This window comes from Narcine bancroftii, chromosome 9 (genome assembly GCF_036971445.1).
Source record: "Narcine bancroftii isolate sNarBan1 chromosome 9, sNarBan1.hap1, whole genome shotgun sequence".
NCBI classification, from domain to species: domain Eukaryota; kingdom Metazoa; phylum Chordata; class Chondrichthyes; order Torpediniformes; family Narcinidae; genus Narcine; species Narcine bancroftii.
In genome coordinates, this window is record NC_091477.1 from 1,330,055 (window position 1) to 1,349,052 (window position 18,998).

The 18,998-nt window shown below is 41.0% G+C and overlaps 1 protein-coding gene across 6 annotated transcripts in view; it reads left to right on the plus strand.

Moving 5' to 3' along the window:
- The window catches only part of LOC138743113 (E3 ubiquitin-protein ligase RNF130-like), a 131,515-nt gene that overhangs the window by 63,701 nt on the left and 48,816 nt on the right, over positions 1-18,998 (plus strand). For all 6 annotated transcript variants that reach the window (XM_069897960.1, XM_069897959.1, XM_069897964.1 and 3 more), the window contains exons 5-6: positions 9,890-9,986; positions 13,766-13,970. In XM_069897960.1, coding sequence (XP_069754061.1) covers positions 9,890-9,986; positions 13,766-13,970 — 302 coding nt within the window. The remainder of the gene's footprint in view (positions 1-9,889; positions 9,987-13,765; positions 13,971-18,998) is intronic.

Genomic DNA, 18,998 nt, shown 5'->3' on the forward strand with positions numbered 1-18,998 from the left:
ACAGGCAAGCGATAAGAGTAAAACGGAAACATTAATAAAAATATTGGTATGCAATTGGAAACCAGGCAAAATGCAGCATACAGGGAGAAAATGAAAAAGAATACCAACAGGAATTAAATAATAACAGAATGGTGAGTAACATAACAACTTCAGAAATCTTTTATTAAGAAGGCTCGTTAAATAACAATAGGCCAAAATGGGGATGTACTAAGGAACTGAATAAGTCTTCACAAAAGAACAGCATGAAGTTTGTGTTGCAGAGGAGCATGTAGTGAAGATATTGATTAGGGTTTAAAGTAAACAGGAAGCAGGAAACATGTTGGAGCTGTACATTATTTCATCCTGATGAATTCACTCCTGATTGTTTTGGAAGTGTTATAGAGACACCAGTCTTTCAATCCTCCTTGGGGTTTATTCTCTATTCATTCACGGAGCATGAGCAATGCTGGTGTGTCCAAAATTTATTGACCATCTCTAATTATCCTTGAGAAGCTGGTAGGAAGCTGCTGTTTACTTCAACCATTGCTTTCCTGGTGAAGTGTTGTAGAAGGAATTCAACTCAGCAACAATGAAGAGAGAATGATTGATTTTCAGACCTGGATGGAAATGTAGAAGAGAGCCTACAAGGGGTGGTGTTCCAGTGTACCTGGTATGCATGCCTTTGATGGTAGCAGTCATGTGTTGAAGAGGTGTTGTCAGAAACTTGTTGCATCCATGGCGAACCAGTGGTTGAGGAGTAAATGCTTAGGATAATGCTGCTTTGCCCTGCTAACTAACAAGCTCTTTGATTTTGTTGCATCTGCACTAATCCAGGCAAGTGCAGATTATACCCCCATACTTCTGACTTGCTCCTTGCAGATGATAGAATGGTTTTGGGGTGTCTGGTGGGAGACATTAATTGCAGTGTATTCAGCCTTAGTCCTATTGTTCTCCCTGTGTCGATCAATTGGGCGGCATGGGCTCATGGCTGAAAGGGCCTGTTACCGTGCTGTATGTCTAAATAAAAAAACTGTGTGTGTGTTCAATGGCATTTTAGTATTCCAGCCTTTTACTTGCCCTCTGTTCCCATCAAAAGTTTTTAGAGGGCAAAGTCACCGATGATAGTAAACAATGAATGAGATGGTTTGAATCTGTCTTGTTAGAGATGATCTTAGCCTGGCACTTGTATGATATAAATGCTGTCTAGGTCTTTCTGTGCACAAGGATAAACTGCTTAATGTCATTGGAGTGGGCTGAGTCAGGGTGGTAAGGGTTTGGCTCAACAGGCTTCGGCAAGAACAGATAAGAGGCAAGGGATAGTAGGAGTTGAAATTAGAAAGGACTATCCTTTTTGAGGAACGAAAAGGATTCAGCAGGTAGGCATAGATAAAGGCAGGTTTTATTTTATTTTAAACTTTATTTATTCATTCAAAATTCAAATAGTAGATAACATATACAACAATTAACCATAAACATGAACATTATTTTTATGAAAAAAAAATATATATAGAAAGAAAAGAAACCCCCCCCCCCTTCAGCCAACTCTCCTAAGGAGAGCCATAAAGAGAAAAAAAATTAAGGAAAAATTAAACATGCATATCAAGATCTAATCAACGTAAATTAAAATTTAAATATTCTGAATATAACAACCATTTATTAATTTTATAAACTAATCATGCAAAACACATAATTTTTTTCCATTATTAAACAACATTTCATCTCTTTATCCCATATATCAATATCATTCATATTTGTATCTTTCCACGTACTAGCAATACATTTTTTTGCTACAGATAAAGCTAAATATACAAAAGCAAGTTGAAATTTATCTAATCCCAAACCTTTCAGAGGTTACAAACTGCCCAATAAAAATACTGTCGGATCTGAAGGTATTTTAATCTTATACAGGTATTCTAAAAACAATTGAATTTTCTTCCAAAAAGATTTTTTATGTATATATATATATCTTTGGCTTGGCTTCGCGGACGAAGATTTATGGAGGGGGTAAAAAGTCCACGTCAGCTGCAGGCTCGTTTGTGGCTGACAAGTCCGATGCGGGACAGGCAGACACGATTGCAGCGGTTGCAAGGGAAAATTGGTTGGTTGGGGTTGGGTGTTGGGTTTTTCCTCCTTTGCCTTTTGTCAGTGAGGTGGGCTCTGCGGTCTTCTTCAAAGGAGGTTGCTGCCCGCCAAACTGTGAGGCGCCAAGATGCACGGTTTGAGGCGTTATCAGCCCACTGGCGGTGGTCAATGTGGCAGGCACCAAGAGATTTCTTTAGGTAGTCCTTGTACCTTTTCTTTGGTGCACCTCTGTCACGGTGGCCAGTGGAGAGCTCGCCATATAATACGATCTTGGGAAGGCGATGGTCCTCCATTCTGGAGACGTGACCCATCCAGCGCAGCTGGATCTTCAGCAGCGTGGACTCGATGCTGTCGACCTCTGCCATCTCGAGTACCTCGACGTTAGGGGTGTGAGCGCTCCAATGGATGTTGAGGATGGAGCGGAGACAACGCTGGTGGAAGCGTTCTAGGAGCCGTAGGTGGTGCCGGTAGAGGACCCATGATTCGGAGCCGAACAGGAGTGTGGGTATGACAACGGCTCTGTATACGCTTATCTTTGTGAGGTTTTTCAGTTGGTTGTTTTTCCAGACTCTTTTGTGTAGTCTTCCAAAGGCGCTACTTGCCTTGGCGAGTCTGTTGTCTATCTCATTGTCGATCCTTGCATCTGATGAAATGGTGCAGCCGAGATAGGTAAACTGGTTGACCGTTTTGAGTTTTGTGTGCCCGATGGAGATGTGGGGGGGCTGGTAGTCATGGTGGGGAGCTGGCTGATGGAGGACCTCAGTTTTCTTCAGGCTGACTTCCAGGCCAAACATTTTGGCAGTTTCCGCAAAGCAGGACGTCAAGCGCTGAAGAGCTGGCTCTGAATGGGCAACTAAAGCGGCATCATCTGCAAAGAGTAGTTCACGGACAAGTTTCTCTTGTGTCTTGGTGTGAGCTTGCAGGCGCCTCAGATTGAAGAGACTGCCATCCGTGCGGTACCGGATGTAAACAGCGTCTTCATTGTTGGGGTCTTTCATGGCTTGGTTCAGCATCATGCTGAAGAAGATTGAAAAGAGGGTTGGTGCGAGAACACAGCCTTGCTTCACGCCATTGTTAATGGAGAAGGGTTCAGAGAGCTCATTGCTGTATCTGACCCGACCTTGTTGGTTTTCGTGCAGTTGGATAATCATGTTGAGGAACTTTGGGGGACATCCGATGCGCTCTAGTATTTGCCAAAGCCCTTTCCTGCTCACGGTGTCGAAGGCTTATATATATATTATATATATATACACACACATGACCAGACAGCATAAAAAAAAGGTCCAACAGAATTACCACATCTAAAACACAAATCTGATTCATGAAAACCATACTTTTTAAATTTTTCAGGTGTTAAGTATAATTGACGTAGAAAATTATAATTAATCATTGCATAACATGAATTTATCAATCTAGTTACACTATCATGACAGATACCTAACCAATCATCCTTGGAAAAAATAAAAGCAATATCCGCTTCCCATTTATTTTTGGATTTATCCCAACCCTTTTTATCCATACCATCCTATAGTATTTGATACATAGATGAAATATAACCCTTCTCTGGTACCTTCATAAAATAAGTCTCAAATTTAGTCATTTCAGGTAAAATCCTATCTCTACCAAACGTATGTAAAAAGCAACATCAATTTTCATTTTCTTAATATACGCCAAGACTCGCTTACGCTTGATCGTACTATTTAAACCTCGAACATTAAAAGTAGCAAACTTCAACTTTGACATAGCTACTAATATTACTAAATACCAATAATATCTTTATATGAAAACTCAAATCAACGTATATAGGCCCTCCAATAGGAGAAAAAAGTCACAAATTAAAAGCTAACTAAAGAAAAAGAAATAAAGAAAAAAAAAATCCCCCCCAAAAAGAAACTACCAAAAGGTAGTAATCCCTAAACAAAAATTGGGTGTGGGTCACCCACCAGTGGCTGATGACTAGTAGAACCAAGAGCAAATCTCTCCCTCCCCAGCCAAACAAAGAATAACATCAAAATATAAAGGCAGGTTTTAGATATCATATTTTTTCCTCTAGTCGTAAACTGTGGGAATTGCAGCCAAAGCAGGGGAGTCCTCCTCTTGGATAATGTGGATTGTCAGGGAAGCCAGCAGTATTCTTAACGATTTCATCTGCAAGACGTGCATCCAGCTGTAGCTCCTAGTTAAGGAGTTGGATGAACTCCAGATCATTTGGGATGTGGGGGGGGGGGGGGGTGGTGATAGCAGGAGTTACAGGAACACTATCACATCTAAGAGGCAGGAGAAGGTTAGATGGGTGACAGTCAGGAGAGGGAAAGGGAACAGGCAGGCAGTGCAGGACACCCCTGTGGCCATTCCCTTGAATAACAAATATACTATTTTGGATACTGTTATGGGGCCAACCTACCAGGGATAAGCCACAGTGATCAGGTCTCTGGCACAGAACCTGGTCCTGTGGCTGGAAAGGGAAGGGAGGAGAAGTGAGCTGTATGATAGGGGATTCCATAGATAGGGGGATAGATAAGAGGTTCTGTGGAAGAGATCGAATATCCCAGATGGTATTTTGTCTCCTTGATGCCAAGGTCCGAGTTACCTCAGATCGAGTTCACACCATTCTCAGGAGAGAGGGTGATCAGCCAGATGCCCTGGTCCATAAGGACCAATGACGTGGGTAGGAAGGGTGAGGAGGTCCTGCAAGGAGAGTACAGGGAGTTAGGCTTGAGGTTGAAGGACAGGTCCTCCGGGGTTGAGATCTCAGGATTGCTGCCCATACCACGTGCTAGTGAGATTATGAATAAGAAGATAATGCAGCTTAACACATGGCTAAAGACGTGGTGCAGGAGGAAGAACTTCAGGTTTCTGGATCTTTGGGCTCCCTTCCAGGGAAGGTGGGACTTGTTCCAATGGGATGGTTTGCAACTGAACTGGAGGGGGACTAATATCCTTGCAGGAAGGTTTGCTGGTGCTGCTCTAGTGGGTTTAAAATAAATTTACAGGGGGAGGGGAACCAGAGATCCAGAGCAGATAGAGGATTGGAGCAGGGAAAAGATGTTAAAATTGCATGCACTGTGAGAAGTCAACAGGTTGTATGTGGTGGAAATGTTCTCAGGTCCATCTATTTCCATGCAAGGAGTATTGTAGGGAAGTCAGACAAGCTTAGAGCACATGGAATTATGACATTGTTTCCATTGGTGAAACATGGTTGCATGAGGGGTAGGACTGGCACCTCAATGTTCAGGGCTTCTGTTACTTTAGACACGATGGAATGGGGAGGATGAAAGGGGAAAGAATGGCATTGCTCGTCGGGAAAAATATTACAGTGTGCTCAGGAAGGACAGACCAGAGGGCTCATCTACTGAGACTATATGGGTGGAGATGAGGAATGGGAAAGTTATGGTGTTGTATTATAGACCACCCAATCGTCAATGAGAATTGGCAGAGCAAACCTTTAAAGAGAAAGCAGACAGCTGCAGGATACACAAGGTTGTGATAATTGGAGATTTTAATTTTCCACATATTGGCTGGAACTCCCATACTGTAAAAGGCCTGGATGACTTGGAATTTGTCAAATGTGTTTAGGAAAGTTTTCTAAATCAATATATAGAGGTACCAACTAGAGAGAGTGCAATACTGGATCTCCTATTAGGGAATAAGACGGGACAGGACAGGTGACAGAAGTACATGTAGAGGAACATTTTGGGTCCAGTGACCATATGCCATTACCTTCAAATTAATTATGGAGAAGGATAGGTCTGGGCCTTGGGTTGAGATAATAAATTGGAGAAAGTGCAATTTTGAGGAAATAAGAAAGGATCTAGAATGCGTGGATTGGGATGTTGTTTTCGGGCAAGGATGTCCAAAGTAAGTGGACGCCCTTCAAAGGTGAAATTTTGAGAGTACAGAGTTTATATGTTCCTGTCAGGATTAAAGAAAATGTTAGCAGGCATAGGGAACCATATTGGCCATATTGGGTGTGGTGCCGGAGGATTAGAGAGTAGCTCACATTATTCTGTTGTTGTTTAAAAAAAAGGTTCCTGGAATTAACAGGCCAGAGAGCATGATGTCAGTGGAAGAATAATTATTGGAAAGTCTTCTCAGATACCAGATATACAATAATTTGGATAGTCAGATCTGATTAGGGATAGTCAACGTGGCTTTATGTGTGGTAGGTCGTGTTTAACCATTCTTAGTTTTTCGACATTACCAGGAAAATTGACGAAGGAAAGGCTGTGGATGTTGTCCACATGGACTTTAGTAAGGCCTTTGCCAAGGTCCTACATGGGAGGTTAGTCAGAAAGGTTCAGATGGTCAGTATTCATGGTGAAGTTGTGAACTGGATTCAACAGTGGCTGGAAGGGAGAACTATGAGAGTAATGGTAGATGATGCTGCTCAGACTGGAGGCCTGTGACTAGTGGTGGGCCTCAGGGATCGGTGCTGGGATCATTGTTGTTTGTCATCTATATCAATGATCTGGATGATAATGTGGTAAATTGGATCAGCAAGTTTGCAGATGACACTAAGATTGAAGGCATGTGGACAACAAATGTTTTCAAAGTTTGCAGAGGGATCTGGACCAAATGGAAAAATGAGCTGAAAAATGGCAGATAGAATTTAATGGAGACAGGGGTGATGTGTTGCATTTTGGAAGGACAAACATGAAAGGACGTACACGGTGAATGGTCGGGCTCTGAGGAGTGCAGTAGAACAGAGGGATCTGGGAATACAGATACATAATTCCCTGAAAGTGGTGTTACAGGTAGATAGGGTTGAAAAGAGACCTTTTGGCATCTTGGCCTTCATAAATCAAAGTATTGAGTACAGGAGTTGGGATGTTATGGTAAAGTTGTAGAAGACATTGGAGAGGCCAAATTTGGAGCATTGTGTGCAGTTTTGGTCACCAAACTAAAGGAAAAATCATCAATAAGATTGAAAGATGCAGAGTCAAGTTACAGGGAAAGAGTAAACAGGTTAGGACTTTATTTCTTGGAGCATAGAAGAATGAGGGGAGATTTGATAGAGGTATTTAAAATGATGAGGGGATAGACAGAGTAAATGCAGAAATGCTTTTTCCACTTTTTCGGTGAGATACAAACCAGAGGACATGGGTTAAGGATGAAAGGGGAAAAGTTTAGAGAGACTATGAGGGAGAACTTCTTTACACAGAGAATGGTTAGGAGTATGGAATGAACTGCGAGCTGAAGTGGGGAATGCAGGCTCAGTTTTAACATTTACGAAGAATTTGGACAGCTACATGGATGGGAGGGTGTGGAGGGCTGTGGACTGGGATTAGACAGAACAAAAGTTAGGCACAGACTAGAAGGCCCAAAGGAGTCTGCTTCTTTGCCCTAATGTTCTATGGTTCTAAAGAGGATATTTATTTCAAGATGCGGCATGGTAACAGTCCCTTCTAGCCCATAAGTCCATGTTGCCCAAATACACCCATATGATAATTTAAGCTATTAACTTGTACATTTGGAATGTAGATGGAAATTGGAGCACCTAGAGGAAACCCAATCAGTCACAGGGATACTGGACAAACAGACATTGCTGGATTTGAACCTGATTTGCTGACTTTGTAATGGCATTGCTCTGACCACTGCGTGAACCAATGTGGAATTGAATATTGTGTAATCATAAAAAAATGTTTCTGATTTTGGGATTAGAGTTACACAGCAGGGATGCAGGCCCTTCAGCCCAACTTGTCCATGCTGGCCAAAGGTCCCACCCACACTAGTCTTATATTTCACCCATATCCCTCTAATCCCATCTTTTTTTGAAAATTTTGTTTATCATTTGCATCAAGACAAACTTTGACTCTGTATATAAAAATTACATTATAACACAAAATGATACAAAAAATGTTTATATTTTCTCCCCTCCCCCCCTTTACTCCTAGAAAAAGAAGGAAAGAAACAGCTAAATCTACACCTTTATTACGACTAATTTTTTCTCATGATATTTATTTTATATTCTAATATTTATTTTTAATTGAGAGGAGTGGGGGATATGGATGATGTGGATAGATTTTTACTAACAAAATCCATATATGGTTCCCAAATCTTATAAAAATTTCCATGTTATTGCTCTACATTTTTTCGCAAGCGCTATTGCTATATTTAAAAATTTTGTTTTGTAGCAGCAGTTACACCGCTACTGAAAGAACACACAACCAGACAGATTGAGCTCAGTGAGCAGAAAAACTGGTTTATTGCTGGCTGCTGGGCTGGACTTATACTCCCAGCCCGGACCTGGCTGAGAACCGCGCTGGGGGTGCGCCGACGTTACTCGAGCGTCACGTGGTCCCCCTAGCGTGGGCTTTTGAGCCCGGTGCTGAGAAACTCCCAACGGTGCCATTTTGGCCGGCTGCCCCGCCGCATGGATTACAAGCGGGGCCGGTTTGCCTAACTAGTGGCATGCCGCCACAGTTTGATATTTATGCAGTTTTAATTTTATATCTGCTTCATGTATATTACCAAGCAGGTTAGTGAGCTCCTTCCTTTTTCTTCTGAAGATCTCTGACTAATCCCTTAATATCTTCCTTCTGTATTCATTGATGCCTACACCGGTGGTGTCTTCTAAATATTTATAGATGGAGTTGGAGTGGTGTTTGACCACAGTCATAAGTAGATTGGGAGTATAGTAAGAGACTTTATTCAGGCTCCTCTCTACATTTTGATCATACCTTGATGAAGGACTCAGGCCCAAACTCTGAGAGTGGTAGGAATGTGGAATGAGCTATAATTAATAAATGGGCTAAATGTCCTCCTTCAATGCTATAGTAAGTGATTCCAAAATAAAGAATACAACACTCTATGCATTTTCTGGAATTTGACTGGCTAGCTTGTGCCAATCTACATTACACCATGATGGTGTATGATGAAATTCGATGAGGGTCAGCATTTTCAGCTATGGTAGTCTGTGTGCTGAAGGTGATTCTGCAGGGTGCTTAGATGAGGAGTGCCAATTGTTTTGACCAAGTTAGAGGTGTTAATGGCTCAACACAGATATTGTCCTCCTTTAGTGGTGGTGAAACATTTGAGGTATCTTGAGGTTATGCAAGCACTGAAAAGCCCCCTCCCCCTCACCTCTCTCTCTCTCCCCAACCCTTTCTCTCCACCCCTTTTTCCCCTCCTTCCTCTGCACTTCTCTCTGTGCTCCTCACTCCCTTCCCCCCCTCCTCCTCCTTGTCCCCCCCTTAATTGCAATTTTATGGTGATAACACTGTGAATCAGTGAGGCCAATGCTTTTGCTAAAATCTACGTGGATTTTAGCAAGTGTTTTGACAAGGTCCTTTGGCTACTGATTAAAAAATACTGAGCTTTATAAATTTTTTAATTGATTTTTTAAAAAGGACATACAGCACTGTAACAACCCAATTCGGCCCTACCAATCCGTGCCGTTCAAATTCCACCCCATTAATCTACACCCGGTATGTTTTTGAAGGGTGGGAGGAAACCAGAGCTCCCAGGGAAAACCCATGCAAACATTGAGAGAACATACAAACTCCTTACAGAGAGGGATTCAAACCCAGGTCCGGTCCCGATCACTGGTGCTGTAAAGGTGTTGCACTAACTGCTACATTCATAAACACAAGCATTGACTATGCCTTTTCCCCTACAAGTGTAGCCTGACCTGCTGAGTTGTTCCAGCTTCTAGCATCCACAGTCACTCTTGTATCTTCATCAATAATGTGGTTTTATGTCTGCTCCGTTAAAATATTGTTCATCTCATTGCTAACTCCAGTTGAAGTGATGTTAAATTAGTTGTATAACCAGATCCTGCTACTTATTCTAATACAAATGATATTATTTTTATTGTGAATTGTTTCAGGCACGTCTTTCATAAACAGTGTGTTGATCCATGGCTAAATGAACATTGTACTTGTCCTATCTGCAAACTAAACATACTGAAGGCACTGGGAATCCTGGTAAGCATAAAATGTGACTTTTAATAAACCATGTGTTTATATTTGGATGGCCTTGTGTTATGCTGCATTCAACAATTCATTTAAAGTAAATTCATAATTGAAGGAGTTATATTGAGCATGGAACAGACCCTTCGGCCAAATTTGTCCATGCTGACCAGGTTGGCATTTTGTGTAAGTACCTTGTTCACTACTCTGTCAACCTGAGTCACCACTTTCAAGGAACTATCCACCTGTACTCCTTGGACTCTCTTCCACAATACCTTCCAGGATTCTACTGTTAATTGTACAATACTTGCCATGGTTGGATTTGCCAAAGTGCATTCTATTTGCTTTTTCTTGGCCTATCTTCTCAACTGATCTAGGTTCTGTTGTAAACATAGATATCCTTCCCTCACTGTTAACAACACCACCAATGTTGGTGTTTTTGGAAATTTATTAATGATGCGACTAAGTGTCATCCAAAATCATTGATATAGATAATGAACAGCAATGGACCCAGCACTAACCCCTGTGGCACACCACTGGTCACAGGCTTCCAGTCAGAACACCAATCCTCCACTGCTACCTTCTGGCTTCTTTCACTAATCCAGTTTTGAATTCATTGGACCCACTCCCCATGGATCCCAAGTACATGCCATGCAGGATCTTGTCAAAATCCTTGCTAGTTCACACGGACAGTATCGCCCACCCTGCCCTTATCAATCGTTTTGGTCTCCTCTTCAAAAAACTCTAACAGATTCATGACACATTATTTCCCACATGCAAAGCCATGCTGACTAATCAGTCCTTGCCTGTCCATTCTCTGATAGATCCTAACCCTCAGCATTCTCTCCAGCAGCTTTCCCATAACTGACATAAGGCTCACCGGCCTTAGTCTCTTGCTTATCCTTGCTCTCCTTTGTAAGTAATGGTACAGCAGTAGCCACCCTCCAATTCTATGAAATTTCACCCTTGGCCAAAGATGATACAAATATCCCTGCAAGGGTCTGTGCCTACAAGCTTTCTACAAGATCCAAGGATGAACTTGGTTAGGGCCTGGGGATTCATCCATCTCTTTGTGATCTAAGGCCACCTGCACCATCTCCCTGGTAACTTCTGTGTGGTCCAAGCCAGCAGCTCATTTGCTTCAGTTCTTTCACTTCACAGTAAAGACTAATGAGAAATATTTATTTAAAATCTCACCCATCTCCGGTGGCTCCACACAAGGATGGCCAAGGTAATCTTCAAGGGGACCAGCTCTCTCCCTAGACACCTTTCACTCTTAATATATCTGTTGAATCTCTGGGATTCTGTTTTATCCTGCTTGCTAGCTCTTTCTTGTGTCCTCTTTTTGCTCTCCTGTTTTCCCTCTTCTGCATGTCAAAGGATTTGCTTCATCTTGATTGTCTTGACAGTTGAGATGAAGCTCCTTTATCCTGAGCAGAGCCTCATTATCCCTCTTCAACCATGGCCCCCTAAACCTGTCCTTCACCCAACCAGGAACATGCTGTCCCTGAACTCTCGCCATGTCACTTTTAAAAGCCTTCCCTTCACCTGGAAACAGCCTTTGCCAGTCAATTTCTGCAAGTTTCCACCTAATACCTCCAGAATTGTCCTTGCCTTAATTTCAGGCCTTAACTTGTAGATCAATGCTTATTCATCTTCAATGGGACCAATTCTTTCTGAGCACCCATTCACTCCTAATATACTTGTAGAATCTCTTGAGGTTTTCTTATCCTGCCTGCCAGCTCCATCTCGTGTCTTCTTTTCACCCTCCTGGTTTCCTTCTTAAGCATACTCTACACTTCCTGTCTTCTTCTTTTTTCTTTCTTTGGCTTGGCTTCGCGGACGAAGATTTATGGAGGGGGTAAAAAGTCCACGTCAGCTGCAGGCTCGTTTGTGGCTGACCAGTCCGATGCGGGACAGGCAGACACGATTGCAGCGGTTGCAAGGGAAAATTGGTTGGTTGGGGTTGGGTGTTGGGTTTTTCCTCCTTTGCCTTTTGTCAGTGAGGTGGGCTCTGCGGTCTTCTTCAAAGGAGGCTGCTGCCCGCCAAACTGTGAGGCGCCAAGATGCACGGTTTGAGGCGTTATCAGCCCACTGGCGGTGGTCAATGTGGCAGGCACCAAGAGATTTCTTTAGGCAGTCCTTGTACCTTTTCTTTGGTGCACCTCTGTCACGGTGGCCAGTGGAGAGCTCGCCATATAATACGATCTTGGGAAGGCGATGGTCCTCCATTCTGGAGACGTGACCCATCCAGCGCAGCTGGATCTTCAGCAGCGTGGACTCGATGCTGTCGACCTCTGCCATCTCGAGTACCTCGACGTTAGGGGTGTGAGCGCTCCAATGGATGTTGAGGATGGAGCGGAGACAACGCTGGTGGAAGCGTTCTAGGAGCCGTAGGTGGTGCCGGTAGAGGACCCATGATTCGGAGCCGAACAGGAGTGTGGGTATGACAACGGCTCTGTATACGCTTATCTTTGTGAGGTTTTTCAGTTGGTTGTTTTTCCAGACTCTTTTGTGTAGTCTTCCAAAGGCGCTACTTGCCTTGGCGAGTCTGTTGTCTATCTCATTGTCGATCCTTGCATCTGATGAAATGGTGCAGCCGAGATAGGTAAACTGGTTGACCGTTTTGAGTTTTGTGTGCCCGATGGAGATGTGGGGGGGCTGGTAGTCATGGTGGGGAGCTGGCTGATGGAGGACCTCAGTTTTCTTCAGGCTGACTTCCAGGCCAAACATTTTGGCAGTTTCCGCAAAGCAGGACGTCAAGCGCTGAAGAGCTGGCTCTGAATGGGCAACTAAAGCGGCATCATCTGCAAAGAGTAGTTCACGGACAAGTTTCTCTTGTGTCTTGGTGTGAGCTTGCAGGCGCCTCAGATTGAAGAGACTGCCATCCGTGCGGTACCGGATGTAAACAGCGTCTTCATTGTTGGGGTCTTTCATGGCTTGGTTCAGCATCATGCTGAAGAAGATTGAAAAGAGGGTTGGTGCGAGAACACAGCCTTGCTTCACGCCATTGTTAATGGAGAAGGGTTCAGAGAGCTCATTGCTGTATCTGACCCGACCTTGTTGGTTTTCGTGCAGTTGGATAATCATGTTGAGGAACTTTGGGGGACATCCGATGCGCTCTAGTATTTGCCAAAGCCCTTTCCTGCTCACGGTGTCGAAGGCTTTGGTGAGGTCAACAAAGGTGATGTAGAGTCCTTTGTTTTGTTCTCTACACTTTTCTTGGAGCTGTCTGAGGGCAAAGACCATGTCAGTGGTTCCTCTGTTTGTACTCATCAAGGAATTCACTCAATCGTATATCATGGCTATTGTGATTTATGGTGTGAAAAATAAAAAATTTTAAAAAAAAGGAATTCACTCAATCCAGACTTTGTAAATCTGACATCAGCTGCTTCTTTTTCCTCTCCTCAACCAGGGTTTCGTAAACTTATCAGCCTATCCTTGCCCTTCACCTAACAGGGGCCTGCAGACCCTGAACTCTTGCTATCCAACCTATAAAAACATCTTACTTTCTATCTGTCCCACATTTATAAACATCCTTTCCCAATCAGCTCCTGCATGTTCATGCCTAATTGCTCCAAAATCATTTGAAGTGTGGTTATTATGAGCCACTCCATTTGTCTAAGGTTATTGTCATTGGAGATACAAGCATTCAATCTGTCTTGTGGTGCTGGCTTCAGTAGTCAAAGATTTGAATTGAGGAGATGCCCGCACTTCAAGTTATAACATTTATTGAAGTCATTTGGTTAATGACATGCACTTACATCGTTCAATGGTTGATTGATCCTTTACAGCCAGACTCACAGTGTGCAGAGAATTCAACACTTGATGTGGATAGAACTGTCAGGGGATCACTTGCCAATCACAGATCGATGCCTACTGATGTCACTAGCGATGGTTCCATCAATCTTGAACCACTACGATTCCTGGGGAGTTCGCAAATTGGTCAGGAAGAAGAATTTGTACCACGAACCAGGGAAATGAATGTCACCATAACCAGTAAGATATTCTGTAATTAGTATTGCTAAGCAAGAGATGCCTGTTTATGGAGTCAGAAAAAAACCCTATGATTTTTCTTTTCTTCTTGCAAAGGAACTATCACTGGCTATACTTCATTTTATCTTTAAAATATTTTTTAGCCGTATGGTTTGATCAAAATAAATAGCAATATCCCATAGAGATATCATGGCTAATCCCGCTCTATTGTGTGCAACACTTCTTATAAATCACCAATTTACATGAATTTCATTTAATGGTGTGTTTTATAGAAAAATTACTTTTGCCACCTATTGTTTTAGGCTAACAGGTGTCATCGTGCCTAATTGGGAGGGACCATTCGTAGACTGCTGGTGTGAGACTGGATGACTAAAAGCTGCTTCCCTTTTCTAAAATGCTGATTGCTTTAGAAGATTGGTGCCACCAAGTGACTGAAAATAATTCTTACTTCATACTAAAGTTGCTTGGTCGTGGGAGGTCAGCCTTGGTTGTATTCCACATTCAATCATACCTGATTTAATTTTGTTCAGTATACCTCTACTCCTCCTTTTCCCCACCAACCACTCTCCCTACCCCCTTAAAAAATTGTTTATTCCATAAGCTTGTAATTGTGAATATTTAAAAAATCACATTTTCATTTATTTTAAAACATTAGAAATCACTAAGAATTTAATAAGAACCATGGCAACTTTTAACATTTCCCAATGTCTGTTGTTTCCTTGTACATTTGTGTTAAAATCTTTTCTTTTCATTTCTGTGATACTTCTTAAAAGACTGGATTAACAGATTGAATTATGGATTGCATGCTACCACTGCTTGCCTTGAAATACACATCTTCAATCAGACAGATGTATTGATTTTATAATTGTGGAAAACTTTGATGTATTATTAATCTTGGACACAATCTGTTATAATATTGGCATGCTTCTGAACTGGTACCTCACTGCTTATTCAACGGCCTTCTCATTTCTATAACGTACTGTTTTGCTGAACATCTTGCTTGCTTTCACTGAGCAAAACTCCATACTGTCGTGAGATTTTATGTGGGGACAGAATGCGAAAGATAATGGTAAAATACGTGGGACCGACAAAGCATTTCTTCTAAATAAATGAATCTCTGGCTCCTCTAACTGATCGAATTGTTTAATCTCCTTGCATATTATCATCACAGGATAGATTTAAGGTGATAGCAAAAAGAATCCTTTGGGAAATGAGTTTTTTAATAAACTGATTTGCTGTGATCCAGAATTGATTGTCTAAAGGATGACAGAAGCAGACTCAGTGATAAGCTAAAAAGGGATATTGCAAAATAGCAGAGGCTGTGCAAGTAATTAGATAATCTTTCAAAAAGCAATACTGTAAATGTTTACAAGGTATGCAAAGGCACTTTTAATGAAGTAGCTTCAAGAAGAGATGCCCATAGTTTCATGTGCCTTGAAATTGCACTTTTCCAACTTCAATAATATCATGGGCTTTAAGTGTTTTATTGTTCCTCTTTTCTCCAAATTAGTGCTTTTCATTCGTGCATCTTATACTTACAAAACACAGGGCGGCCATTCTGCCCATTGTTTTGATGCCAACTCCCATGGAGCAATACTCTTAGTACTATTCCCTGTTTCATTATTTCCCTGTATTGTAACTTATTCTTGCTCAATCTTCTTTATCAATTCCCCTTTCATTCTTCTATAGAATGAAATAGTTGTGCTGCACAGAAATGGCCCATTAGCTCAACTCATTCATCTGACTGTGATGCTTATCCATGGTAATTCCACTTGGCTGCAACCAAACTAATGTCTTGTACAGCTGCAATTTCTGCCATTAGCCTTCACTAGGGCATCATTTGCAAGTAAATTATTGCCTTCATTCCTTTGGAATGAACTGGAGCATCCAGAGGAAACAGAGGCAGTCATGGAAAGAACATGCATGCTCTCCACAGGCAGAACGTCTGGTCAGAATCAAACTTGTGTCCTTGGTCTTGAGGAAGCAGCACTAACTGCTGTGCCAGAGGACACAATTTTCAACTTTTGTTTCTTCTTTATGCTTTATTGCGACATAGCCCATTATTTTAAAAAGGTTTTTTGTTGTCAAAGGTGCAGATTGGTCTCCATATCCTTCATGTTCTGATAAAGGGTTCCGGCCTGAAACGTCAATATTCTTTTTTGCTTCCACTGATGCCACTCGACCCATTGCATTCCTCAGCAGATTATGTGTAGCTCTATATTCCAGCATCTTCAGATTCTCATGTGCTTCTTGATCTCCATATTTGTAGCTTTTTGTTTGTGAGATATATTTAAGTGACCCAAATACAGTTTATATCTCGGTGATTTTCTGTGGTATTAAAACACACTAAATTGTTTAATGGTTTAAAAGAAGAAATGCCTCTTTTGGTGAGATGTTCCATAAACATTTGGACTCTTAACCCAATCAATAAGTTATATGAAGAGATGTGTTTTTCTTAAATTTGTTAATGAAGCCAAGTCTATATACTGAGTTTTAGTAGGAATTTTGAACAAATGGCAAAAGACTGGTTTTAGTTGCAAACAATTCTTTATCTTTTAATCATTGCAGTTTATTTAAATCATTTTATTTATGAATTTTAAAACACAGTAATAGTTGCATTACATTCAATTCAAAATTTATTTCAAAAAATTATACATGTGGTATATAACCCCACCTCCCCTCCCATCAACCTCTAAAATAAAAGGAAAAAGAGAAAAAAAGATAAAGAAGAACTGGAAGATGCTAAGGGAATAAAGCATTTATACCATAAAGTCTATATTGGAGGTTACCAAGAAGTGAGGTCTTCAGAATTTATTAAACATGCAAACCCACATTTTGTAAATATGGGAGCCATATTTTCCAAAAGACATGATATTTATCTCGCAGACCATAAATAATGTCTAACGGTATACAAGTACGAACTTCTGCATGCCATCTTTCCATAGCTAAGAATATTTCTGACTTCCATGATATTGCTATACATTTCTTAGAAACTGCTAAAGCATTTAACACAAATTCATTTTGATAGATATTTAATTTTAATTTTGATCTTATGACCTTAATATTAATAAAAATAACATTGGAATTTGACTCCCATAATTTGTTCCAAAAAATTATGTACCGCTAACCAAAAATGTCTAACTTTAGGGCATTGCAAAGTTTAATGCAAAAAAGTTCCAATCTCAAATCTACACCTAAAACATAAATTTGATATAGCAGGATTTAATCTATTTAATTTTTGTGGAGTCCAATAAAATTGATATAAAAAATTGTAATGGACCAGCCTACATCTTTACATTTATAATTTTAGTCATATTATTCTTCCATAACTCCATCCGGTCCTTTTCATTCATTTCTGTTCCCATCTTAATCTTGATTTATGCACCCCAACATTGCAGTTTTTGACTGCTGGGAATTTAGAGATAAAAACGTAACCTTGAAGTTAAAAGTAAGCAATGATGTTTAGTTCTACTTCATGCAGTCTAAATTAAAATTAGTTATCTTATTTGGTATTAATCCTAGCATTCGTTTTAGTACAGTTTTATTACAGTCAGGTTTAGCATCTCCCTCATAAGTCTCTGTTCTCTGGTAAGCGGACCATGTTTGATTGAAATAATATTTTTTAAAAATTAGTTATAGATTTAAATGTTTTGTTCAGTTTTGGGTTTTTGTATTGGACTTTGTGTGAGTTCTTAAAAACCAAAGATGTAAAATAATAAATTTATTGTAATCTCATATTCACTGGAAATACCACCAATATAAATAAGTCTGCAGAGAAGTTAACTCCTGCTAACAGTTCTTCCATATAAGTTGTGCGATTTTTAAATGAACACTCTTCTGAAAATATCCCCTTGGGCTCATGAGCTCTTCTGTTTTCATTTTAGTTGGGTGACAACAGCTCCTCGGCTATAGGAGATGCAGCAAAAGATCTATTAGCTTGAAGATCTCAACTTATCTGCAGGCATTAGGTGCAATATAGTGACAGTTTAGACGTGGTTTTGCCCAGTGGAGGTTGAACGTGGCACATTTCAGTCTGGTTGTTCTTTATCAATACAAAATAATCAAGGAGGGGGTTTCCTGAGTCCCTTGAGTGATCAAATTTTGTGTGTAGAAAGAGAGAGAATGCACTCTGGGAACTTGTTACATATTGGAAAATGGAATTTTAATTGGGGAAACAAAGGCAAAACATGCCAGTGCAATGATGTGGCCCTTCCTGATGACTGAGTTCATGAAACAGGAAACTTGTCCATGCCAGTCATTCTTCTTGAGGTAGCCCTTTTTTCCTGAGTTTGGCCTTTACCTCTCTAAACCTTTCCTATCCATGAACTTGTCGAAATGTCTTTTAAACATTAAACCCACCTCTACCTCTGGCAGCTCATTCCACATCCCCACCACCCTGGGTCAGCAGCCATCCAGGCAAAGATCACCCATGGAATGGAGATGTTTAAAAGGAGCAGTGTCAACTTTTGCAGTGTCTTATTTGTGTAATTCAGAAAGTAAAGAAGTGAGGATGTGACCCAGAAATGCTTAACTAAATGGGGTATAGTTTCAGCTTTGAGAATAGAACTAGTAGCCTCTCCCTGGTGAATGCATTCCCCAACTAGCAGAATTTGTAACTCTAATAAAGATATTTCAGCATGGGGAAAAAATACAGTTTAATATCCATCCTGACAGTAATTTTGGCTATACTTCCAGGATGGTGCATTACTGTCTATTGCATGAGCACAACAGGTAACCTTAATCTCTTCCAATACCAAGAATCAGGATTCAATTTATTATCATAGTAATAAAACAATGTCATATTGCATGAAATTTCCTTTTGCCTGCTGCAAGGCAGACAGATTCGCCACCGGCAGGAATTCCCTAACTGCCTATTACAATCTTACAGTCAGACGCAGTCAGAGAGAGAGAGAGAGAGAAGCAAAAGAGAGTTCCCCTCAGAGACACCAAGTGTCTGTAGATTTGCCTCCAACGCTTCTGCAGCCACACAGAGTCCAGTCCAAACCATTGGCAACTCAAGCACCAGAACCG